The 25,030-nt window shown below is 54.3% G+C and overlaps 8 protein-coding genes across 8 annotated transcripts; 5 read left to right on the top strand and 3 right to left on the bottom strand.

Annotated features, from left to right (window-relative positions):
• Nucleotides 1-59: 59 nt before the first annotated feature.
• On the bottom strand, nt 60-2,555 carry J4E79_003621 (uncharacterized protein; the record flags this gene model as incomplete). Its single annotated transcript, XM_049352514.1, has 1 exon — nt 60-2,555. The coding sequence occupies one exon, from the start codon at nt 2,553-2,555 to the stop codon at nt 60-62; it is 2,496 nt and encodes an 831-aa protein (XP_049212893.1).
• A 5,603-nt stretch (nt 2,556-8,158) lies between these two features.
• Nucleotides 8,159-9,808, top strand: J4E79_003622 (uncharacterized protein; the record flags this gene model as incomplete). The annotated part of the gene is made up of 3 exons (XM_049352515.1): nt 8,159-8,853; nt 8,910-9,424; nt 9,480-9,808. 3 exons carry the CDS (start codon nt 8,159-8,161, stop codon nt 9,806-9,808), a joined length of 1,539 nt encoding a protein of 512 aa, XP_049212894.1.
• Nucleotides 9,809-10,330: 522 nt separating this feature from the next.
• On the top strand, nt 10,331-10,984 carry J4E79_003623 (uncharacterized protein; the record flags this gene model as incomplete). The annotated part of the gene is made up of 2 exons (XM_049352516.1): nt 10,331-10,741; nt 10,835-10,984. The coding sequence occupies 2 exons, from the start codon at nt 10,331-10,333 to the stop codon at nt 10,982-10,984; spliced, it is 561 nt and encodes a 186-aa protein (XP_049212895.1).
• A 603-nt stretch (nt 10,985-11,587) lies between these two features.
• On the top strand, nt 11,588-12,220 carry J4E79_003624 (uncharacterized protein; the record flags this gene model as incomplete). Its single annotated transcript, XM_049352517.1, has 2 exons — nt 11,588-11,933; nt 12,018-12,220. The coding sequence occupies 2 exons, from the start codon at nt 11,588-11,590 to the stop codon at nt 12,218-12,220; spliced, it is 549 nt and encodes a 182-aa protein (XP_049212896.1).
• Nucleotides 12,221-13,876: 1,656 nt separating this feature from the next.
• On the top strand, nt 13,877-19,624 carry J4E79_003625 (uncharacterized protein; the record flags this gene model as incomplete). The annotated part of the gene is made up of 1 exon (XM_049352518.1): nt 13,877-19,624. The coding sequence occupies one exon, from the start codon at nt 13,877-13,879 to the stop codon at nt 19,622-19,624; it is 5,748 nt and encodes a 1,915-aa protein (XP_049212897.1).
• A 694-nt stretch (nt 19,625-20,318) lies between these two features.
• J4E79_003626 (uncharacterized protein) lies at nt 20,319-21,929 on the top strand (the record flags this gene model as incomplete). Its single annotated transcript, XM_049352519.1, has 3 exons — nt 20,319-20,358; nt 20,414-20,562; nt 20,613-21,929. The coding sequence occupies 3 exons, from the start codon at nt 20,319-20,321 to the stop codon at nt 21,927-21,929; spliced, it is 1,506 nt and encodes a 501-aa protein (XP_049212898.1).
• Nucleotides 21,930-22,123: 194 nt separating this feature from the next.
• On the bottom strand, nt 22,124-23,173 carry J4E79_003627 (uncharacterized protein; the record flags this gene model as incomplete). Its single annotated transcript, XM_049352520.1, has 2 exons — nt 22,124-22,402; nt 22,673-23,173. The coding sequence occupies 2 exons, from the start codon at nt 23,171-23,173 to the stop codon at nt 22,124-22,126; spliced, it is 780 nt and encodes a 259-aa protein (XP_049212899.1).
• Nucleotides 23,174-24,088: 915 nt separating this feature from the next.
• Nucleotides 24,089-24,384, bottom strand: J4E79_003628 (uncharacterized protein; the record flags this gene model as incomplete). The annotated part of the gene is made up of 3 exons (XM_049352521.1): nt 24,089-24,109; nt 24,138-24,155; nt 24,208-24,384. The coding sequence occupies 3 exons, from the start codon at nt 24,382-24,384 to the stop codon at nt 24,089-24,091; spliced, it is 216 nt and encodes a 71-aa protein (XP_049212900.1).
• Nucleotides 24,385-25,030: the final 646 nt, after the last annotated feature.

The raw sequence follows: 25,030 nt of genomic DNA on the forward strand, positions 1-25,030 counted from the left end.
AATCAAGGTTGGGCCACGCATCTTCGTTTCGCGCGCGAGGGTTAGAGGTTCGGAGATTCTCAGTTGTAATACGAACTGGTGTTAGCGCGGCGACGTAAGGGTCGCTGAACCTCAATAATTCGATCGTCGTAAGAATCTCGTAGTGCTCGGCTTTCGCGCCTACTACGGTGGCTGCGCATGCTTCCTTCGGTGTTCTCGTCTGGCTTCCGCCGTACCAGTGCCAGTCCGTCTCCTGCGTTGCTGCCTCTTTCACTGCTGTGATATGTGCTCTCGTTATCACGGCTTCCGCTGATGACGAGCTCTGCCATACCGTCCTCGGTCGGGATGAGTTGCATGGTGCGACCCTCCATGTCGCCATTGAACTGCAGGCTGAGCGGGGCATTCGCATCAACTCGGAGGCGAATCTCGTTGTTACCGTTGCTAGTGACAGCAGTACGGTTAGACTGGCTTTGCCTATCACTTCCAGAGGAGCCGGAATGAGAGGGCATCGAAGGAACCCTCGAAGCTCTCTTTGCAGCACGATGAATGTGATCATTCAGCGGAACATCCGTGCCACGTTGGCTATTAATGTAGTCCAAAGCCTGACTTTCTTTGGCTTTGCGCACCCCAGCGTCAGTAGGACGGCGATGGCGAGGAGGCACCGGTGCTTCGGGAACGACGAGAGCGACAGCTTCATCAGACTCATACTCCTCGTCGCTATCGTCGAACGCCGCGGGAGGCTGGTAGTAGACCTTTGAGTTGCGCTTTTCGCGTTTGCGCTCCTGCTCAGCCTCATAGCGAGCTTCGTTTTCCGCTTGTTTTCGAGCTTGTCTTTCACGCTTGGCACGGGCCGCAGCTTTGAGCTCTTTCCTGACTCGCTCTTCGGCCTCGAGGCGTGCATCTTCCTGCTGCCTCTCTGCGGCATACTGTGCATACTCCTTATCCCTGGCAGACTGCCCGTAGTGAGCGGATCGACGCCGCTCAGCCTTGGTGCTATCGCCCACATAGACAGAACCACGCCGTGCGGGGTATTCGGTTTGTGTTTCGCGCGGTGGGGGTGGAGGTCGGCTGATGGACTGCCGGCGAGACGCCTCGTTAGTGCTTTTGGTAGGCCGATGACGGTTGGAGCGCTCGTCGACAAGAACGGGAGGAGTCGACATCGAATGGCGGTGGCTACGAACTTGCTCTACGGTTGTGGTAGTGTGAGCGTGAGGCAAGGAAGGTCGTTCCGATTTCTTCGTCTTGGGCTTGGTCTTGGTGTTCGACTTGGTCTTGGGAGCCTTTGGAGGGGGCATAAGCGCACGGTGGGCCCGTGGGTCATTGGGATTGACCTCAGGCTCAGACCCATAGTACTCGTCATCCTCAGACGACCCAGTTTCCGAATCAGTATCGCTCTCGTGAGCTCTATCGTCAAGCTGCAATGGAGCCGGCATTCGGGGGTGGGTCATCTGAGTCTGGCCGTACCTAGTTGAGTATTGCTGGTCGCGCGGAGCCTGATTGATGACAGGTGGTGCGGGTCCTCGACGTGCGGCATTGGAAGAGCTGCGCTGTGGCATGCCTGGCCTCTGTCCGTCATCGTACGGCATCTGATAGAATTGAGGGGGGTAGCCGGGTGGCATTCCATAGGGCGTCTGTGGAGGACCCATCTGGCCCATTTGAGGCATTGGAAAACCTCGCGAGTAGTGAGCAGAGCTGGAAGGAGGCGGTCCACGCTCTGGGGGTGGGGTAGGATATCCAGGTGCACCCTGAGCCCAGTACTGAGGCCCGGCCTCACCGCCGTAGCTCATGGGTCGACCGTTCATCGACGGGCGTCGACGTGTCGTAGCTGGCTGGACGACAGCGGCTCCGTGTCCGTAGTAGGCCTGGCGATAGTGCGTAGGGGAGGGCGGAGCTTGCTGGTATGAGGCGGGATCAGAATGCATTGAGCGTGTGTCTTGGGGGATTGGACGGTTCACGTCACGAGCGGATTGAGATGGCGTTATCTCAGGGCGACGACGGACAGCTGAGGCAGGGGCGTTGGGGTCGTACTTGGTGCGCCTAGGCTCGGCACCATCCGGTTCAACTCTGCTGTCACGACGATCTCTGCGCTCCGGGCGGGACTCCTGGGTAACGGTCGGCCTGCGTTTACGTTCCGGTGGCTGAGGTTGGACAACAGCAGGAGGCTTGGAGGCAGACGAAGTGGTGCGAGAGGTCTTGGGTCGCGAAGAGGACTTGGAAGTCTTCTCGGTCGTGTCCGTCGGGCGTCGTCGGGCCTTTGGAGCCTCAGGCTGGGGAGGCGCTGGGGCAGCGGCGGCAGGCACCTGGGGCGGGCTGCGCTGGGGAGGAGCACTTTGAGCGGAATTAGTGCTGCTGACGGTGGCGGTGGTGTAGCTGCTGTACCCTGAGTCGGAGCGAAGGTCGATGTTGGTCGGCGCCCTCTCCTGCGCGGGCGGCATTTGTTTATCCAAGTCGGAAGGGTGCGAGCGCTTGGTGGAGACGTTAGCGGCATTGGGCGACCGGCGGCCCTGGAAGGGGATAGAGCCGCCTTCGCTGTCATCCGAGTAGCAGTCCTCGACAGTAGGCTGCAGTTCCGCCATGTTGGCAGCGCAGTAGCAGTAGCAGTAGCAGCGTTTGTTTTGGGGGAGAGAAGACAGGAGTCGGCAAAATATCTAGCGGCTCCAGCAGCGCGCTCTATCGATAATAAAGCGTCGCGGGGCGATCCTGGACAAGCAATCAATCAGGCGAGACGGCGAAAGCGCATTATTCGCACGGGCATAGGGCTGGCTGCTACCGTCTCATCAAGGCGGCGGGGGCGTGGTGTGGGTGAAGGGGAGAGAAGATCAGAGCGAAGAGACGAGGGAGGCAGAGGGATGAGGGATATGCGAGGCGCTGCAGAGTATGACGGGCGACTTGGTGTGCAGCAGACAGGCATGCAGGCGTTGTTCGGGCTTCGACACACGAAAGTTTTCCCCCGCCCGTAAAATTCAAAACGGCGTGGTACTATAAACTGCCTTATAGCGGGCTAGCTCTTTCATGCAATGCGTCTAATCGTTGGGCGCGCACCGCATCCGTCGCTGCCCAGTCAACCTCCAACACCTAGCGGTTGGCCGAGGGGCTGCTCTGCCGCCCTCAAGCTCCTGGCTGTCGTCAAGTGGTCGCTGTCGTGGTGACGCAGCCTCCACACCATACTTTGGGTGGCTGCATGCAGACGCCCTCGTTGCCAGCCGCAACACTGCCATTGCCATGCTGCTGTCTGCACCGCGACCGCGACCACGTCCAGGTAGTCTGCTGGGAAGGCCTGCTCTCCGAGGCCGAGTCTGCGACAGTTTCGCCATGCGTCCACACTGCTTCACCCTGCCGCCATGCCACCCTGATGCTGATCACGTCGTCCGGGTCGTAATAATAGCCTGTCGCCTGGCCATTGGCTGCCTCAGATGCGCAACATCCATCGGTTTGAGTGGTCGTGGATCGTCTCCGTTCGAACGACATGAAACCGGGATTGCCCGGCCCTCGTAGCTGCGAGCCGTTCGCCTGAGAGGGCTGAATGGGCGAATCCACCTCAACGCACCACCTCACCGCCCTCTCGCGCGTCACGACATTCCGTCAAAACCACATCTCAACGCGCTCCTCGCTCGATCCAGCCCTCATGAAAGCTTGTCGCCCGCCTGCTAGACGAAATTGGCGGCCGCTGCTGCTGATCACACCCCGCCTTGGCACTGTCTATCGTGTATTACCACGACGCCCTCGATGCTCTGCAGCATCACACGGTGAACGGTTGCAGGGCAGAATCTCCTAGCTCCATCGAACTTTTTCCTTGCGCTTCCTCGCTTCCTCACGGTTCACGTCATGGAGCCTCAGCACTGCGTCGTTTATTAACAGCTAACTCGTTTGCTCCTGGCTCGGCCACGTCAATCACGCTTACCATGCAGGAACAACAGAGCACTCTCACCATCGTTACCTTCATTAATCTCCAAGACGCGACGCATAACATGTGTCCTTTCGCCACTGCGAGTCCTCATTGTCCGGTGTCAAGCATGGCTGGCGTTGCGTTCTCAGAACCACGCAAATCACAGCCTCCCAGCTCTTGCCCTGCCCGGCACTAACGCACTTGCCAGCAAGACAGCGTATCGGTGTAACAATCCCATCGAATCGCCTCGGACGCAGCTCTCATCACGCGGCCCGTCAAGCGTTGCTTACTCGCCTAGTCATCGACACTACCCCACCAAAGCTTCCGGTGAACAGACGCACCGCATCGAGCAGCGCAATGCCCTCAACAATTCTGGCCAGAACCAGAACAAATGATGCGCCCTCGAATACGCCCAATCCGGCAACCTGCGGCTTCCACGGCACCGCGACTCCAAACGTCACACGCACGACGACCGTTATCGTATTCCGAGGTATTCGCCACTGCTCTCCTCCCTCATGTCCCCCATGCTGTGTTCGACCGGCGTCATGGTACACGGTCTGCAGACAGAGTGCAGCGTCTTGACTTTTCGTCGTTGCTAGATCAAGCTTCAGACATCCGCCATAAACACCCCACCACCAGCTACCATGTGGTGCATCCTTGACAGCTTTGCCATTCGCTCGTCCCGGTCCTGTAAGACGAAATAGTGCAGTGGTCCGTAACGGAAGGGTGGCCGCTCATCCAATGCTCCCACACCACCAGGCATGACGTTGAGTTTCGTGTAACTGTGGCTACCCTTCATCCACGCCTGCGCCAGATATGTGCTGTGATGCTTGATAAATGCCACTCAGAACCATTCGCTTCGGCTCAGATGCAGCACTCTGCGCGACACCAATTCGTGCCGACCGCCAGGTCTTGCAAAGCGCTCGTTACACACATTGAGTGATTAGCCAACCTTCTACGTGACCTCCAGCAAGTTCTGCGGCGGGGTAGCGGACAGATACGGCATGACAACACGCTCAAAAGGGTCTCCGCATACAATCGTCTTCCACTGACGTCCGTTTAGACTCTTGGTGTGACCGGCAGAGCATCGGGGCTGATTCATTTCGGCACATCGCACACGCCCTGCAGACATCAAGATCTTTGGCTTGAAGCCTGTGTCAGATTGATGCGATATCGGCAGCTCTTGTGCCACAGTGACACAGTCATGTGCATGGGAACTGTAAAACGCCATCATTCTTCTCAGGAAAGGATGGTGGGAGTCGATGCTCGAGAACTTGCGATTGATCGTCGACGTAAAGACGCGATGGGCGTTCGATGCCGCCATGCGCAGTGGGTATGCGATGGATGTCAGTATCACTTGCCTTAAGCATCATGCAGGTAATGTACCCACAATCTCAAGATAATCTACGCCACAACCCATCTTACATGAACTCCTGCAAACACCTTATTTCTTATTGTCAGACATTCAAGTTGCACTCTTCGTTATATCAAAATCGTGGTCGCGCCTTCCTAACCATTGTCGTCTCCGCCGTTTGGCTAGCGCTGGTTGGGTGGAGGAACGTGTGGGAACTCGCTAAGCTCAGCCCACTACAAATCCACCATCTCGTTGGAACCCGAGCGAAATTCGACAATGGCATTTCGAACGCTTTCATTTCACCGCGCTATCCAGCTTCAGTTCGTTCGCGCGCGCAATTCCTCTCTAGAGACTACGTTTCCATTAGGACGTGTGACTCACATGCGGCATGTCACTTCGTCTCAGCAATGAATCCTTCGCTGCCCAAAGTGTCTCCAATTGGGTCCCGAACACTTGGTCTTGCGGCTCTCGCTGCCCTACGGACCCACTTCTGGCGCTGACGCCATGGACTTTTGGATCTAGGATGCCCAAAAGACCCACCCAGCGGCTATTGTGGGCGAAAATTCATACCCTCCGCTGTCAACTACAGGTACCACGCGACGGGGGAGCGAAAAGCAATAGTAACAATCCCGAGCTTTTCCATCATGATCTACGAATGGAAGCTTTGAATGAGGACGTCTCGTCGGAATATATCTCAGCTCAACAGCATTTGGTCCAAATTTTGCTGTACACGTGGGGGATCAGCTGTCTGGTCAGGCGTCAGTCCCGGTCTTGTCCAGCTGACGTCACTTGCTCCCCAGATACTCCAGGTGTTTAGTGTCCGTTGAGGCCTGAATGGAGACCCTCATACAGGACTACGGGAGTAGGCCCAGTCATCCCGTGGTGCGTGCGGCAGCCTCGTCAACCATGGGATGCCTACTGCTGAACACTGGCCTCACTAACTACCTCGTCCAACCCACGTCAACCATCGTGCCGTAAGGGAGGACACATCTTGGGGTCTTTCTTCCGTAATGGGGACCATAGCCTTTACGCAGCAAAAGCACACCTCATGTATCTGGCTCACTCATTGTCCGAGGCCGATGAAGCGTCGTGCAAAAGTTCAGACGTGACTGAAACGGAAAACTCGGCATCATACAGACTCACAAAGAAGCTTTCCACTTGCTTCTCGAGATCTTCCACACTCCGGCATAGACAAAAACGGGAAGCGGGGTGCTTGGTGTCGCGACTTCTGTCACCAAGCCTGTCACCCAGTTAGCTGACTCGAGCCGTAGAGTCACGTGATTTTGTCACGACTCAGGTGCGGCTCGGCACGAACATGGGGATCACTGATCAGCGACGCCGGCAACCGCAACACACCCTCGGATCTGACCCCAGCTTTCGGTAAACTAACTACATAGACCTGCACAGACGACATCTTCTTTCTGCATTTCACTTTTCACACCTGTTCATCCTGATACTCATTTTCAGAAGCAAACTCGTCCTGCCTCGGTACGGCTTCGGGCAGCAACCGGCCAGCTCAGCTAGAAAAAGCGCACTGGTTGGCCTTTCAGTAGCGACAGGCTAGAACCATACGATGACCGCCACACCTTGGATGGGACACATTTGCATGGATACCCTTTTCGCACAAGACGTAGTATCCAACAAAGAAAGATTCCATCACCAGACGACACCCCACACCGGAATAACAACAGTAGATGCTGTTTGCAAGACGCATTCCAGCCACACGTAAATTCAGACAACAACATGGCTGCTGGTACCCTTGGCGTTTGGAGAATCTAAGAGGCCATGCGAGCGGAAAGTCCCGTCAAAGATTGTGCTAGTATAACAAACTTCGAAACAACATCCTACAATATCCGCCATTGAATGTCTCAAATCGTGGAGACATGACAGCTAAGATCCGGAAGAAGGGCCGGTGAGACACATGATCAGATCATGACCATGAACAATTCCGCATCTTGTGCAAGACCCAGATGAGTTCAGACGACGACAGCACATTGGCAAAGCTGAAGGCCTATCGGTCTAGTTATACGAACAGTTATATTAACGTGCAGCGGCAGCGTATGTGTAGCTAGACGGAGCACAGTCTCACGCACTTACTTTCGCCGCTCGACCGGAAGGTATCGTCTTCACATGTATCTAGGCATCGTGGAACGCTTCCGCTCGTAGTACATCAACACCTCGATAATCAGTCGATGAGCCAGCGGAAGATGCCCTGCCAGTGTTGGATGGCAATGGCTGTCGGCAAGTTGTCTAGCAAAAGACCTCGATTCGAGAGTCTGGGCCCACGCCACGTGCCCGTAGCGGACTGCGGACACCCCGCTAAATGCTTGCCCAGGCTCCAAACCACCAAAGGCCCACCCCATTTGTCGCAGCCACCTCCGGATTTCCATCATCACAATGACTGTTCACGCGGGGTATAGGCTGGGCGTGACTGTCGGAAACGCCTTGACATGCGCCTGCGCGCTGTACCGGAGTCAAGACCGCCAGAATGCCGGGTCCAGACAGCACTATCGCGGATGCTATGCTGCTTGGAGCTGCTTGGCATGAGTACTGCTAACCGCTGTGGTGGATCGTCTCCGAAGCTATGGGCTTGAGGCTCCGTACCAGTGTCAATTCGATAGGTCGTAGGCGAGATAGCTTCGAGAGCTTGTCAGTATTCAATGCAAATTGCTAAGTTTTGGAGAGTCTGGGGTACGGTGGAGCCGAGGCCGCAAAGAATCTGGGGAAGGCGAGATCAGTAGTCTGGGGAAGCCAATGTGTATATGAGGTCGAGTATCCTACAGTTGTGGTGTTAGTTCTCCTTCATCCTCCCCCATCACAAGCCAGACTTCCTCTTCTATTCTCCCTTACTCCTTGTTGATCTTCTCGTCGTTCATCAAGGTTTACATCTTTCTCCCTTGAAGGGCCTCAGAGGACTCCGAGAGTCTCCAACGACTACCATGGCCTCTTACGCTGAAGAGAAGGGCAACGTCGCCACCCTAGAACGCATCGAGTCCGACACAACCGCCAGCAATGCCGCCATCAGTCGTTTCACACCCGAGGAGCAGAAGAAGATTGTCCGCAAGGTCGATTTTCGTCTGATCCCCACACTCGGCTGCATGTACTGTGTCTCTCTCATGGACAGAACTAACCTAGGTGTCGCCATGGTTGCCGGTATGGGCGTCGATCTCAAGCTCACTGGCGAGAGATACAGCATCATTGTGTTACTCTTCTTCATCACATACGTCGCGCTCCAGCCACCAGCTACCGTTGTGCTGAGGAAGCTTGGTCCGAGACTCTTCCTGCCATCTATCGTCATCATCTGGGGAGCAGTCATGATTGGCTTCGGTTTCGTCAAGGAATGGCACACACTCATCCCACTCCGTCTGCTCCTCGGTATCTTCGAGGCTGGTTTCTTCCCTGGCTCCGCATACCTCCTTTCATGCTGGTACAAGCGATTTGAGCTCCAGAAGCGCAACACCGTCTTCTTCCTCATCGGTATGCTGTCATCTGCCTTCTCAGGTATCCTCGGCTACCTCTTCTCTCTTCTCAACGGCAAGGGCGTACAAGCGGCATACTGGCTTGGTCCCCACTACGGACCCACCAAGAAGGCACCCACCACACCTGTCAGCTTCGGACCTGGTCTCTCAGGATGGTAAGTCCTAACTATACGAAGTGCATGTGAGACATATACTGACTTCGTACTTTCAGGAGGTGGATTTTCATAATGCAAGGAGTCATCACCGTTCTGATCGGTGTCGTTGGATGGTACTTCATCGTTGACTTCCCCGAGCTAGCAGCCAAGCCCAGTGCGACCCAAAAGAAGTTCCTCGAGCAAGACGAAGTGGACTTCATCGTCGCCCGCATCGAAGAAGACCGCCACGATGTCATCGCTGAGGAGTTTAACCTCAAGAGCTACCTCGCGGGCGCCATGGACCTCAAAGTTTGGGGCTTTGCTCTCATCTTCATGTTCACCACCACCATCACCTACGCCATCGCCTACTTCCTGCCCATCATCCTAAAGGACGGTATGGGCTTCAGCCCCGCCGCAGCAAACTGCCTCATCGCACCCCCTTACGTCTTCGCCGCCTTCGTCATGGTTGGCTTTGCTTGGGCAGGAGACAAGTACCACATCCGCAGCCCGTGGGTCATCGCCAACGGTGTCCTCGCTCTCATCGGTCTTCCCATGATTGGCTTCAGCACCAACGTCGGTGTCAGATACTTTGGTAAGTCATTTATCCCCATTACCATCTCTGTACATGCACTAACAACCACTCTCAGGTGTCTTCCTCGCTACCGCCGCTGCAAACGCAAACGTCCCTTGCATCCTCACCTGGCAAGCCAACAACATCCGCGGCCAATGGAAGCGCGCTCTCTGCAGCGCTACACTCGTCGGCGCCGGCGGTATCGGTGGTATCATCGGTGGAACTGTCTTCCGTACCCAGGACGCACCTTCCTATGTCCCCGGTATCGTTGCTTGCATGATTGCGTCGGGTATGATCATTATCATCTCGCTGCTGCTCAACTTGAAGTTCTGGATGGCGAACAAGCGCGCGAACAACGGAGGCAAGATCATTGAGGGCCTTGAGGGCTTCAGGTACACTCTGTAGATACCCATTGTGTTTATGTGGGAGGGGATGATGATATGAGTAATGAATTATTATGTGTTCAAACGATCTGTCGACCTGTCTTGCAGCTCGTGAGATCCGCAAAACTCAACTACCCTTCCTTCCTTTCGCGGAATCCTAAGGTAGCCTCAACGTCATTCCTTAGCCACGGCGACGCCGAAGCGGGATCAAACATGCATGCCGCTCGCCCGTCTTGGCCCTTCCTTCCTCCTTACCTATCTCGTAACGAGCAGCATGGCCTGGAAACGTACCTAGATATTCCTTCTCGGAAGACGGAACACGTCCTCTTGATATACTATAGGTTATGAGCCGGGGTGAGGTAGGGGAGTGATAAACGAGGCGGCGCGGGGATGACGCAGGTACGCAGTTAGACCGTGAGGGAAGAATGATGTGTGAGCGCTCTTTGGTCATAGAAGACATAAAAGACCGACCTTCCCTTTACATCAAGCACAAGATCACATCGCCCGAACATCTACCACCTCTTCAGTAGCAACTGCGACCAAGATGCACATCACCGTCGGCACCGGCTTATTTACCCTCATTCTGCCTTCTTTAGGCCACGATGTCCAATTCTATACCGGCATCCAATGCCGAGGCGAACGTGTCGGTGGAGCAGTCGGCTTGACGCCAGATGATGGTTGTCAGGACGGCAGCTTATACAGTATCAACGCTCAATCAGTCTACATCGCCCAAGGAGATACCGATGAAGACCTTATAATCGCCTTCTACAAGGGCGATAATTGTCCTCTCGAGAACGCTGTCGCAAAAGGAAACGACGGTGCGTGCCTGAGCGTCGGCGGGGCCTACCAGCAGTTCGGTTCCTACAACGCTATTCCCATCATCCCGGCTCAGTTCCAAGTGAATGATAATCCTTCGAAGCTCCAGCATGGGGCTTTGTTTGAAGATGATGATGGTGTAAGTTGCAAGACGAGAGCTATGATGCTGTTCTCTATCCCAGAATGCGATTGCTAATACTGCATGTGTAAAGTCGAATGGCGCCTGCAACAGATAGCAGAGAGTGCTTTTAGAGGCGTTCGTGCGGAGGAATGGTCTTCTACCATGCGCATTGCCAACACACAACCTCTGCCCGAGCTTGTCTACATGCACACCACCAGAGTCGCAGAAGATCCCAATCAGAACTGTGCCGAGAAAGAGTGAGCGCTGTCGCATCAAAGCGGAGTTCAAATCCAGCGTACGAGGTCGAACTTGCGCTTATGCCGCTCGACAACCTTCACCTCGTCTGCACCGCCATCGCTTCATGCCTCATTGCTATCGGTGGCCTTCCTGCGCAATGCTGTCCTGGAACAACCCAACATGCGATCGCCCAGATCGAGCTTCGCTCATCAGCGGGAGTTATCAGCCGTGCCGAGCGGACTTTGCTGGGCAACGTGCCGGCTCCGCTCGCTTATTGAGATGCACGTGACTGGCCTGAAAGTATGCCTACCTAGGTAGGTAGCTTGTCTCCGGTGTAAGCTTGTAGTGCGAGGCAGACTATTCAATATGGTCCTGTTAATGAGATGAAGTAGTGGGCATACGGATAGGATGGCTCAATACATATCTCTGGTTGGCAGGTCCATCTGCTATGCTGCGCGCGTGTTTCTAATTGCCAAGAAGTCAGCCTTGTCCAGGGCTGTGTTCCTGCCTTGACGTAAGAACCAACGCCGATCATCCGGCTTTGCTCAAGTGGTTGATTAAAGTCACTGCCCTTATGTTCTCTTTCCTTGAAGTGAGTGAGTACTCATGTCCTCCTCTTACGAAAACATGTCGACGAATTCATTCGAAAACCACGGTGACCGCGAGGAAAAGGCATCCATCTACGCGCTTTCGCAGCCTATCATCCCAGAACCCGACGCTCTTCCGAACGATATTCGCGAGTTCTTGAGTGAGGTTCTATCTGTCTCGCGCGGACTCTCTCGCGAACATGCAAGCACCATTGCGGACAAGTGGAGGCTTGGCACCGGACGCGAATTGCGCGACTATCCTCCGAAGATGTATCTCGAGATCTTCGGTCCGGAGGAGGGATGGTGTGTGTATAGAGAAGTCAAGAGCAGACTCCTCAGCCTGAAAAACCAACGTGCATTACCTCGTGAAAGTCGCGCTCTCTCAAGTATGTCCCACACATGTCGGCATAACTACGACCATGCGCTGACCAATGTTCTAGTTGGCATAGGTGTTTTCTTCCTGGTAACAGCCTACTACCTGATTCCTGCGTTCTGGTCGTCATCACGTGCGCTACCTGTGCGGGTGATGGCTTTTGTGGCATGCTCTTTATTTGGTGGTGGCGGCTTGATCATGTGCATGGCGGCCGTGTCATCACCACCCACTGTTGATGAGCAGGTCGAGCAGGAGCTTATGAAGGCGTTCGTGGGAGAAAACACAACTTCCAAGAAGTAGCAGAGCTTGGAGTAGTTATGGGTTGATAGAGAGAGCAGCTCCGGAAATTGGACGAGTTCTGCATGGATGCGATCATAGAGACGACCGGGCTGTCTCGGTTAATGCGCGGCTTACTTTCAAACCTTCAACTTTCTTTTCCTCGGTGTGAGACAACACTGTGTCTGGCCCCGCGGAGCAATACATTTCGCTTGACGCCCCTGGACTAACGACCCTTAGGAAATTTTCGTCGCAGCCTCGAGTTCTGGACAATGGACAATGGACGGGTGAGCGGCGTGTTGCGTCGCGCGGAACCGTGCCTGCCGGCACTCGCAACGTCATGCTTACCAGCCCTATGAACGGACCGGACCACCAACAGAGGCCATCAGAACCCGAGAGCTCAAACACCAGAAGGCGCCTGCACTCATTCGTCCGTAAAGCGTATCCGAAGTCATTCGGGCCTTTATCATCCATCTCAGCCGCAGCCTAGCAGGTGAGCGTTTGTGGATGTTATCGCGACAACAATCTGTCCGTCGCAGCTTCCCGACAGTCCTCGCGCCGCGGAAACTACCAAAGTCATTGGAGGAACAACTCTTTTCTCTCGCCCGAAGTACTACGAATAGCGAGCTGAATCACAACGCCTCCTAAACGCGTTATCGCAGCTACCGAGCGCCAGGAACTGAGTTACCAAGCTTTCCGGCGCGCCACTTTTGCCCGCTAGTCGTAGAGCTTGTCCCACCTGGTACCAGATCCGATGCCCAGAACACTGGATAGGCCTTCCAACCCCAAAATGTCGACTCTGGACGCTTATCTGGGAAACGCTGGGTTTTCGCGATGCCCTCGTGGTCTAACACAGGTGCATGGGTCCTTCTCCAGAAAGATTTTCATATCCACATCACCCTGGTCTTAGAGCTCCAGACTGCCGATGCATGGGTGGATCGTATGTACAACACACCACTTAGTCGATCAACGCCGGGATGAGACCTGCCCTCTCAGTACCAACTCCGTTTACTCATGAGTACCGCCGCGGCTCGATGTTGAAGTCCCGCCTTCAAAATGTTCGGGTTAGGGGCTCTTTCGCGCGGTGAAATTGGCCGGACCGACACTGAACCCAAGCCACGTCGCGCTAACACGCGTGGAAATTCGTCAAGCAACGGGCGACGCTTCTAAGATTGTTCCTACCCAGACGAACGCCATGCAGGAACGCTCTTAGCTTCCCATAGTTCTTTGGGATCTTACTTTCGTTCCTGCATCCTACGCCCATTAGTAGGTACCGCTTGGCTCTAAAGCCGGCACCATCAATATTGATGGACAAGACTATCTTCCCAACAGCGGCATCTCATCAGCGATGGGGGTTCGATCAAAACGGATTGCCACTGTGAGGATCTCACACGGCAGCAGCTATCGATTGTGGCTTTTGTCCCCTGGCCTCTCTGAAGAGACCCACCGGCTATCTACCCTGTCAGATGTACCTACGAGTCGGGCGACAAGCGTGAAAGCGGATTTAACGAGATGTCAGATTGTAATCGGGATCCAGACCACGTTGTCGTAGTATACCCAATTCGGTGTGAGCCCCGTGAACCCTTGAGGAGGATCTTCGAGCTTAAGTACCATCTAACATCATGTACTTCCGATCTCCATCGCTCGCTTCTCATCCTCGTCGATTGATCGTCATTCGCTATGCGCTCGTTCGCTGTTGCCGCCCTGCTCGGGCTTGCGGCTGCTCAGAGTAGTGCCTCTAATACCACTCTGAGTTCTACGAGTCGCTCTTCCACATCGCCGACGCCTCTTACAACTACTTCGGCTACCTTGACAGGCCCCAGATCGGTCATCACTGTCGCTACCGATGGATCTGGTGATTACACCGCCATCAATGTAGCCGTAAAGGCTGCACAAGATAGCGGCATCGCCACTGTCTCCGTTCTTCCTGGAACCTACTCCGAGGCCGTCACTGTTATCGGACAGGCTACTGTTACGATCGCCGGACCCTCTCCAACGGCTGCAGATGACTGGTCTGAGAACAAAGTCACAATCGCTGCTACTACCGTTCCATTCAGCATTGGTACGGACAAAATCAAGGGTGTGACTGTCAGCAACATAAACATCGTCAATTCAGCTGCTGTTGGACCAGGAGCCAATGCGGCGACCATTTCACTCAGAGGAAGCAATGTTGCTTTCTATGGGTGCTCCATCATCTCGCCTGGTGGCACTGTAGTCTCTGCTACCTATGGAACGGCCTTCTTCGCCAACTCGTACATCGAGGGCTCGAACTATCTCTTCTACAACTACCCGACTATCTATCTGTACAAGTCCACCATCGTTCCTCTCAGCTCGGGTGCTCTTATCGTGTACAGCAAGGGTGGAACCCCTAACGGAGGTACCTTCACGAACTCCACGGTCGTATTCGATTCGAGTTCGATACAGCAGAAGACTGGATATACCAACAACAATGTGTTTCTGGCGGCCCCGGCCGCCAATGGTTCAGTAGCAATCTACCGGAACACAGCAATGGGAAATTTGATTGCCCCTGCTGGATTTCACCCTTCAGCGGCTACCACTCCGTCTTTCTACGGCGAGTTCGCCACCACTGGTGCCGGTTCTTATAGCAAGAACGCCGCAGCTCGCCCTAGCTACGATGTTATTCTTTCGGCCGATCAGGTTTCTCAATTCACCATCGACAAGGTCTTCGGAAATGCGTTCTACCCTTACGCTAGCTCTTCGCTTGCATGGGTTGATCAGAACGTTGTTGCGTCATTGAAAGCATCGAATGATGCTCAGATTGCTTCCGCTTCATCTGCTGCGTCGACTGTTTCTCCTACAGTGTCTCCATCAGCTTCATCGATGGCTTCGCTGGCCAGTACCGCCAGCGCCAGCTCCATCTCGAACGCTACTATCACTGCTTCCACAATGACCAGTGCTACCCCAGTAGCCTCTTGCACAATCGCAGCCGCGTCTCCGACTCTGATAGTCTCCAAGACACCCGGACCATGCGAGTTCTCGAACGTCACGTCAGCTATCAGCGCCCTCCCCAACGACGGCAACCCATATACGATCAAGATTGGCGCGGGTACATATGTTGAGCAGCTTTCCATCACTCGCAAGGGGAAGGTCACCTTGAGGGGCTTCACCGACTTCACGAATGATTACACGCAGAACAAGGTCCGCCTTGAGTTCTCTAGGGGCGAGCTTACCAGTGCTGGCAAGAACGAGCAAACACCCGTCGTATACTCCAAGCCTAGCGGCGATTCGGGAATGGCTCTGTACAACATCGACTTTGTTAACACCTACCCTCAGACTTCCAACACCGCAGCACTGGCTGCTGACTTCTATGGAGCGAACATCGCTGCCTATGGTTGTTCCTTTGTTGGTTTCCAGGATACCCTGCTTGCTAATAAGGGTACGCAAGTATTCAGCAACTGCTATGTTGAGGGTAGTGTCGACTTCATTTGGGGGTTCTCCACCGCATACTTCCACCAGTGCATGATCGTTAGCAACACGCCTGGCGCTTTCATCTCGGCACAATACAGGGCCACTGCAGACGCCCCCGGTGGATATGTATTCGATTCTTCAGTCATCACATACAGTGCTACTTACGGCAACACCTTCGGTACGACCTACCTCGGCAGGCCTTACAGCCAATTCTCTATCGCTATCTACATGAACTCGTATATCGACAAGCATATCTCTAACGCTGGCTGGACCGTATGGCAGACGAACAACCCTCAGACATCAGGAGTCACATTCGGTGAATACAACAACATTGGCCCTGGCAGCTGGACGGACACAGCCAAGCGGGCGGACTTTGCCACAAAGTTGACAGCGTCTCAGGCTGAGAAGTACACGCTTGCTGCATGGATCGGCAGCACGGCATGGTTGGACATGGATGCGTACAATGCGATCCCTTCGTACAGCCTCACAGGCCCTACGACCACCTCGCCATCACCATCTCCATCCCCTCCAACCAACGGTACCGTGACTGGACCTACTACCACTGCAACTGTCAATGCCCATCCTGACAGCGGTACAGTGCCGCCCCTAGGCGCTGTAATCGTTTCCAAAGATGGCAGCAACGGTGCTGCGTACACCAACATCACTGCCGCACTCGCTTCGCTCCCGCAAGACAAGACCAACCAAACCATCTTCATCTACCCGGGTACCTACAACGAGCAAATCCCGTCAGTCAACCGTCCTGGTGCCGTAAGGATCATCGGGTATACCACCGGCAATCCAGGTCAAGCGTACAAGGATAACCAAGTCACTGTCTCCTTCGCTCGTGGTCTATCGGTCTCCCCATTACCCGTAGGACACTCGAACGCGGAAACTTCCGTCTTTTCTACCGCATCAAGCAGGATTAGCATGTACAACGTCAACATGATCAACACTGACAACCTCGACGGTGCCGAGCCTAACTACGTGACGCTCGCGGGCTCAATATACGGCAATGACATCGCCTTCTACGCTTGTTCGTTTGACGGTTGGCAAGATACCCTTCTGAACGGGGCTACCGCTGGTTACCAATACTACGAGTCGTGCTACATTGGAGGTGCCATCGACTTCATTTGGGGCTACTCCAAGGCATATTTCAAGGGATGCACGATTGGTGCCAAGCGCAAGTCATCGGCCATCACAGCGCATAGTAGGAAGTCGAGCACCGAAATTGGTGGCTACATCTTCGATCAGTGCCTGTTCACTGCGGCTCCCAATGCAGTCGATGATCTCACCGGAAAAGTTTACCTCGGCCGGCCCTACTCCCAGTACGCGCTTGTTGTCGTGAAGAACTCGTATATCGACGCTACGATTATTCCTGCCGCATGGAAGATCTGGTCTGTGACGGACCCACGGACCGATCACATCACCTTCGCCGAGTTCAACAACTCGGGTCCTTCGAACTGGGAGCAGAACGCTGCTGCCCGTCAGTCATTCGGGTATGCTACGCTACTCACTTCGGACACGTACTCTTTAGCTTCTGTCATGGACTCAACAGAGTGGATTGACATGACTTACTTCAACTCGATCGTCACTCCACTACCTTCCGCGCCCGTTGTCATTCCTCCTGGACCCATCGTTGTCGGCGGCAACTCGACTTTCAACGGCACGACCCCCCCGACCGATGCTCTTATCGTCTCCAAGACACCGATTGCTGGCGTCGTGACGTACGATACTATTCAAGCGGCTCTCAACGCTGCGCCAACTACGAGCAAGACGAATGCCACGATTTTCATCTACCCTGGTACCTACGAGGAGCAGCTCATCATCGCCAAGTCCGGTCACACCATCTTCCGTGGCTACTCCGATTCAACCGATGATTACACCAAGAACCAAGTTACCATTCAATTTAGCCGTGGCGTGGATACTCAAGGTACCTCTGGTAGCAACACCGACGGAGCGACTGTCTACGTAAAGGGCAACTACTTCCATGGTTTCAACATAAACTTCCGAAACAACAACGGCACGCAGCAGAACATTGCTTCGCTCGGCTTTGCTGTTCAAAGCAGCAAGTTTGCTGCGCTGTACGGATGCCAGATCTATGGTAACCAGGATACTCTCAGTGTGTCTGGCAATCTATTCACCTTCAAGACCTACATTGAGGGTAATGTGGATTTTATATATGGTAGTGGATCTGCCTACTTTCTGGATTCGACGATCGCCTCCAACGAAGACGGCATCAGCATCACAGCTCACAAGCGTACTACCAACACAACTGCTGCGGGCTTCGTGTTCGATCAGTCAAGGATCGTGCCTGCACCCGGATCTGGGAAGTTTAGCAGCGTCAGCCTTGGTCGTCCATGGAATAGCTTCTCGCGTGTCGCTTATGTTGGCTGCTACCTCGATGCCATGATCAGCCCGGCTGGATGGTCGCAGTGGTCAAAGACCAACCCGCAAACTGATGGTGTCACATACGGAGAGTACCATAACACTGGCCCAGGTTCTGATATCTGCAAGCGCGCTGCGTTCTCCCAGCAGCTTTCGGACAACGATGTTGCTCAGTTCCAGCTTGCTTCTTTCTTCGCCACGACTGCGTTCATCGATTTCCGATTCGTCGATACCCAGCCTTTCGCAATTGGTATGGGCTCGCCCCAGGTTTGCAGCACTGCATCCTCGTCCCTCATATCATCGTCAACAATGTCTGCCAGTGTTTCGGTATCTACTATGAGTCTCACCTCTTCGAGTAGTCTACCGTTGGTCACAGCATACACCACGACTACCGTGATCGCCCCACTTACTGCGAGCACCTTTGTCACCGCCCCTGAAGTCACTTCGACTACTGTGGTGAAAAGCACAGAGACGCTCTCGATCAGTGCCATCGACGTCATCAAGACCAGCACATTAAAGGTCACTGCCACCACCTCGATCGTTTCTCCTGACGTAACCTCCACTGCCACTTCGGTAGTAACTGAGGATGTTGGCCTTACTGTTACCCCGGAACCTGTTACCAAGACCAGCGTCGTCAAGGGTACCGTGACCGAAGCTGGAGTGACAACCAAGGGCGCTACGACTTCGACGGTCAAGGGCACCACGACTGTTACCGTTCTGTCCACCTCTTCGCCCAAGCCAACATCAATCACCGTCAGCGAGGGATCCACAGTCTTCATCACGAGCTCGAAGACTCAGAAGGCAGCTTCCACAATAGTCAAGACTACCATCTCGATCGAGCCGACCACCACCAAGACGACTACCGTGCAACCCAAAGACTCAGTCACGATCAGTAGCACGTCCATCAAGACAACTACCAAGAAGTCCACTACCACGCTCTCTTGCATTCCCACTCGCAGCGCGGAGAAGCTGGTCCGCCGAGGTGCCGTCCTTCCTCGCGCTGTGGCTAGCACTACGACGGTCACCGTCAGCACTACCGTGAGCAGCTACGTAGCCACAGCTACCGCAACTCAAGCTGGCTCGACCGCCTTTGTCACAGAGTTGTCCATCGCTACCAAGACTACTTCCCTGAAGGCCAGCACCAGCACAGTTACAGTCACATCCGTGGTGAAGACATCGACGATGGCTCAGGCAGGCTCTACCTACTACACGACAATCGTTTCAACGGAGAAGATTGGCAAGACCACCACGCTGAAGGCCTCCACCAACACAGTCTACTCCACCGACCTCGTCACCAAGACTGTCCTTTCAACAGTCACTGAGCCAGCGGTCACAGTCAGCTCTCTCAAGACCGCTTCAAAGACTTCGACTATCCTCGCAGCACAGGAAACCATCGTCGTAACCCAGTCGAGCGACGTGACTTCCAAGACAACGATTACGCTGCCTGTCTCTACGAGCACCAAGTTTGAGACGGTGACTCTAGGTGGCGGAGTAAAGACGGAGACGGTTACTGGGGCCCCCAAAACCAAGACGGTAGTTGCGAAGAGTACTGTGACGGTTGTCAGTCTGGTGACGAAGACGTCGAAGGGTGCGGCGGCTTGCACGGCATCGTAGATGATGTCAGAGACGTGCGTTTCAATTCTTGTACATATGTAGTGTGTAATGCTTAATGAAGAGACGCTTCAGTTTGAATGTGCTTCCACCTGAGATGTGTCGTGCTGAGTAATCGGAGCTGCGTGGGCAGTTCTTGTGGTGGAGACGAATGAGGCTAGCGCAAGCGAGGGGTCCCAGGAGCTTCAGCCCACCAAGCCTCGTGCAGCCCACGTTAGAGGCGCGTCATGGCACCAAAAGTCATCGGAGCCGTCTCCTGCTCCGGCGCGCGGGATGGCGGGGGCCAGCTCAACAGCTACCGTTTTTACGCTCGTGCCCCCCGATTGCGCATCGTCTCCCCATATCATCCGACGCCTTTCCTGACGACTACACCGCTTACTGAACAAGCCCGCGAGCCATTGGCAGACTCTCCAGCGGGGGTCCGTTACTACACTATCTTGGTAAGCCGCCGCACCCCCGACGTACGTCCAAAAGCAACCTGGGCGGGTGGAGAAGCAAATATCGTGTACAAAAGTGGGATTGGCCGCTGGGCATGGCCATTGAGCTGTTTTCTAGTGTTCTAGCCTCTTCGTCATACAGAGACTAACACCCTACGTCAAGGTCCCCACCTGTCGTCCTGAACCCTCGATTTCAGCGACACCACCGCCGCTCTCGCGATAACACCAATTCTACCTAAACCACCCTCACAACCGCAATCATGGTTCTACTCGGCGCAAGGAAACCGCCCTCCCGCAGGGGTATGCTCCGACCTCGCTATCGTACACAAGGACAGATGGGATAACACCGTGCTAGGCTCCATGGCGGACATGCCCAAGGATCTGAAGGAGCAGATCGACAGGCTCGAGGAGATGTTCGTGGTGAACACAGACAAGCTCAAGGCTATCTCGAACCACTTCGTCAAGGAGCTTGAGAAGGGCTTGTCGGAGGAGGGCGGAAGCATTGTGAGTCGCAATTTGCTTTGCGCTCTTCAGGATAGAGCTGACTGTGATAGCCCATGATTCCCACCTGGTGCATGGCCTTCCCCGACGGTAACGAGACCGGCAGCTACCTCGCGCTCGACATGGGTGGCACCAACCTGCGTGTCTGCGAGGTCACCCTGACAGAGGAGAAGGGCGAGTTCGAGATCATACAATCCAAGTACCGCATGCCCGAGGAGCTCAAGACGGGAACCGCCGAAGAGCTTTGGGGCTACGTTGCCGACTGTCTCCAGCAGTTCATCGAATACCACCACGAGGGCGAGCAGCTCAACCACCTGCCTCTCGGCTTCACCTTCTCATACCCCGTCTCGCAAGACGCCATCGACCACGGAGTTCTTCAGCGATGGACAAAGGGCTTCGACGTCGCCGGCATGGAGGGCGTGGATGTTGTTCCAGGCTTCAAGGCGGCTCTTGAGGAGCGCGGTGTACCCATCAAGCTTGCGGCTCTGGTCAACGACACGACCGGTACCATGATTGCCTCCGCGTATACCAACACCAAGATCAAGATCGGTTGCATCTTCGGCACCGGCTGCAACGCCGCCTACATGGAGGATTGCGGCTCCATCCCCAAGTTGAAGCATATGAAGCTCGACCCCAGCCTGCCAATGGCCATCAACTGCGAATGGGGCGCATTCGACAACGAACACCAGATCCTCCCAAGAACAAAGTACGATGTCATCGTTGACAAGGAATCACCACGACCCGGTCAGCAATCTTTCGAGAAGATGGTCGCCGGTCTCTACCTCGGCGAGATCTTCCGTCTCGTCCTCCAGGATCTGCACAAGGGTAGCGAATGCCACATGTTTGAGGGTCAGAACGCCAGCAAGCTCGACAAGCCTTACTCTCTCGACGCCGGATTCCTGTCTCAGATCGAGGAGGACCGCTTCGAGAACTTGCAAGACACAGGGGATCTCTTCCAAGAGAAACTCGGCATCACCTGCACGAAGCCCGAACTCGAGCTCATCCGCCGTCTTGCCGAACTCATTGGTACACGTGCTGCTCGTCTCACCGCATGTGGTGTAGGTGCCATCTGCAAGCACAAGAAGTGGGATGAAGTGCACGTCGGTGCCGATGGCTCCGTCTTCACAAAGTACCCCCACTTCAAGATCCGCCAAGCCCAGGCGCTCAAGGAGATCATGGACTGGCCCGCCAAGTACGGCAAGGGCAAGAACGACCCTGTCGAGGTGCTTCCCGCTGAGGACGGCTCTGGTGTAGGTGCTGCTCTGATTGCTGCGCTTACCGTTAAGCGTGCGCAGCAGGGTCAGTTGGCTGGTATCCGGGATCCGGACACGCTTCTGGCTATGGCTCCTAAGGATGCGAAGAAGGCCTGATAATGGATGTCTTATTCTGACAAATGAATGAATGATAGAATGTATATACGAAATGTGTCACATCTACCAAAGATTTGGTCTTTGCAGAGTGAAATTGGTAAACGTTATGAGCGTATCTTGAGGCAGATGATGCACAGAAGGCCAGAGAACTGATAAGTACACACAGCAACGTCATTTAAACACATCACATACCCTCAAGCATACTGCTCCACCTGCTTCTCACTCCACTCCCAAAACGCACTCGCCGTTTTCTTCCCCGTCTCGGACCAATAGTCCTTCCTCAGCGTCCCAACCCTTCCAAACGGCATAATCCACTCACCCGTCTTGAGCTTCGCAGCCTCAGGTGCGAGGCCAGCAAACAATTCCGTATACGCGCCATTGACAGTCGGATACAACATGAAATTGGCGAAGAAATGATGCACAGCGTTCATGTTGCGTCCGAGCTCCGTTTTAAGGTTCCCCGGGTTGAGCGCCTGCAGTAGTTTTCGTTAGTCGATCGACGCAAAGGAGATCCTCAAAGAGGAGCGTAAAGAAAGGGGGGGAGGAACAGGAAAATTGATGGAACATACCACACTAACAACCCCCTCTTCCCCATACTTCCTCTGAAACTCCAAGGCGTGAAACACATTCCCACCTTTACTCATCCCATACTTTGTCCAATTATTCACATTCTTGGTATACTCCAGATTACTCATATCCACGCCGCCAGTTGGCGCGCTCATCTGCGAGGCGATTGAACTCACCCAAATCACCCTAACACTGCCTTTTGCTTCTTTCTTCGCGGTTTCCTGCAGTACTGGCGTGAGTAGCTTGGTGAAGAGGAAGGGCGCAACGCAATTCGTGCCGAGTTGCAGCTCGTAACCTTGTTTTGTCGTGCTTCCTACCGGGGGGACCATGACGCCTGCGTTGTTGAACAAAACATCCAGGCGGGATTCCTTTGCTAGGAATGACTCGGCGGAGGCTCTGATGCCGGAGAGGTCGTCGAGGTCGAGATGCAGGTAGTGCAGTGTGCCTTTGGAATCGGGACATGTTTCTTTGATGTAGGATATCGCTGCGTGCGCTTTTTCGGCTGATCGCGCGGCGATATACACGGTAGCGTGGTGGGTGTAGAGGAGGCGCGAGAGCTCTTTTCCTATTCCTGCGGAGGCGCCAGTCACGATGTAGACTTTTCCGCTGAGGTTGGGGAGGTCGGTCTCGGTGAAGGAGGGGGCGGGTGGGAAGAACTGGCTGAATCGCTGGCCCATTTTGGAAGGGCGTGGTGGTTGTGGTAAGGGTCAAGTATATAATCTTGATTCCTTAATGTGACAGCGCGCAATGGTTGATAGACGTTCAGTAATCGCAAGAGGGCAAAAGACGTATATATACTCCGTTCCATCTTGAAAGCAAGTTCCCTCCATCCCGTTCAACTGGTACTTCGAACGGCCCGTTGTTCAAGACTCGGCTTCACCACGGCATAACTATTGTACCAGCCATCCAGTCTGTAAGCCTATGAGAGGCCACGAACCCTGAATTAAAGTTGCGCTATCACGATATACATTGCATACGTCGTAGTCCCCCCCAAGCACCGTGTTTGGTACGTCCCGTGGTTGTGTTTCGGAGTTAGGACGATGTGCGCGGCGGAGTTAATGACGTGGTAATCGGGCCGTATGGTTCCAGGGTTGATGTGTTGGAGTGGGAGTGCGGAGTGGTGTTGTCGTTGACGACATGAGTTCTATCAATCAGGACTTATGTTGTGCTACGGCTCTTCTCGTCAAGTCCACAGCTGGGCAATGTACGAGGTTTGTACATGTCTTGCACCTGTTCGTACAAGATGTCACTTATTTTCATGCGAAGTACCTAGGTACCTGGATAATTGAGATTCTCACATGAAGTTGCAGACGTCCACGGATAGGAAAAAACGCAGAACTGGCAAGGGCTAGGCGAGAAAGAGAAGCCTTATTACTTTGGACTACGCTACCTAGATAACAGCTTGACATGTGCCCAAAGATCGCCGCCGTCTTCATCAAGTCGTACGCCTTCCTCCAATACCTTCAGCACCCCCGTTCGCCTGATCAGCGCCTCATCGACGTCCGAAGTCGGTTTTGGATCGCCAGCGACGCCCGTGACCCGGAGTCAGGTCTAAATACGGCAGCAAGCCCAGCAATCCTACGCATGTCAGCTCAATGCTCTCGAACATCTCTCTGGGCTAGGGAGTCGATATATACTTACACCAAGCTGAGCAGGTTCCTGCCGGAAGTTAGCATACAGTCATTCCTATCTCAGAATCGAATCGACGTACCCATCCCTCACCACAGTTGGTAGGCGGCCCGGCCTCGCATCTACGATCGCAAACCCTGGGTGGTGGGGTAGCAAGAGCAGCACGCGCTGATGGCGGCGGTTGCGTAGGACGAGTGTAGTGTTGCGGCTTCGCAGCTGCAAGGGCGGCGAGTAGAGTGATGGCAACGAAAGTCTTCATGTTGACGATTTTGATCAGGTATGTGATATGTGTGACAGTGTGAGAGTGGAAGATGAGGATGAGGACTGAAAGCAAGGGGACACATGTAAGGATATATACATACTCGCTACCAAAAAGGCGCCCAACGCCACCACAAACGGGATTACTCGAAAGAGGATGGCATGAGAAGGCACGCTCTAGACTTGCAAGAACACACCTGTTTGTGCGACTTCTCAGCTTATGGCTGACGTCCACTACAAACATCGCTACGAATCTAACTCGAAAACGGAAAATGCGACCAACAAACGAAACGATGTACTCAGCGAGAGCTTGGCCAATGACACAACGCGTAGCCACCACTGGGTTAGTAAGAGCTCAGATAAAGGTCAGATCTCGGGACAGCATGGCATAGTAGTGTGGAAAGTGGTCAGGCGGATACAGCGACAATGTGACCATCTACAATCAGCGTATGAAAATCGAGGATATGATGGCTCAAGGTGTGAGAAGGCAGCAGTTGGAAGCCAGAAGTCATGCCTGCCAAGGCTCAGGTAAAGTATTGATTGGAAGACAATATTTGTCGTGTGACATCACATCTACTCCGCCTTCCATGCGTTCCAAAATCTCATCAAATGATAGTCCAGATCCCACTAATCTCCATCCATATGTT

This window comes from Alternaria viburni, assembly GCF_023758015.1.
Source record: "Alternaria viburni strain BMP 2772 chromosome Unknown scaffold_6, whole genome shotgun sequence".
Taxonomy (NCBI): Eukaryota; Fungi; Ascomycota; class Dothideomycetes; order Pleosporales; family Pleosporaceae; genus Alternaria; species Alternaria viburni.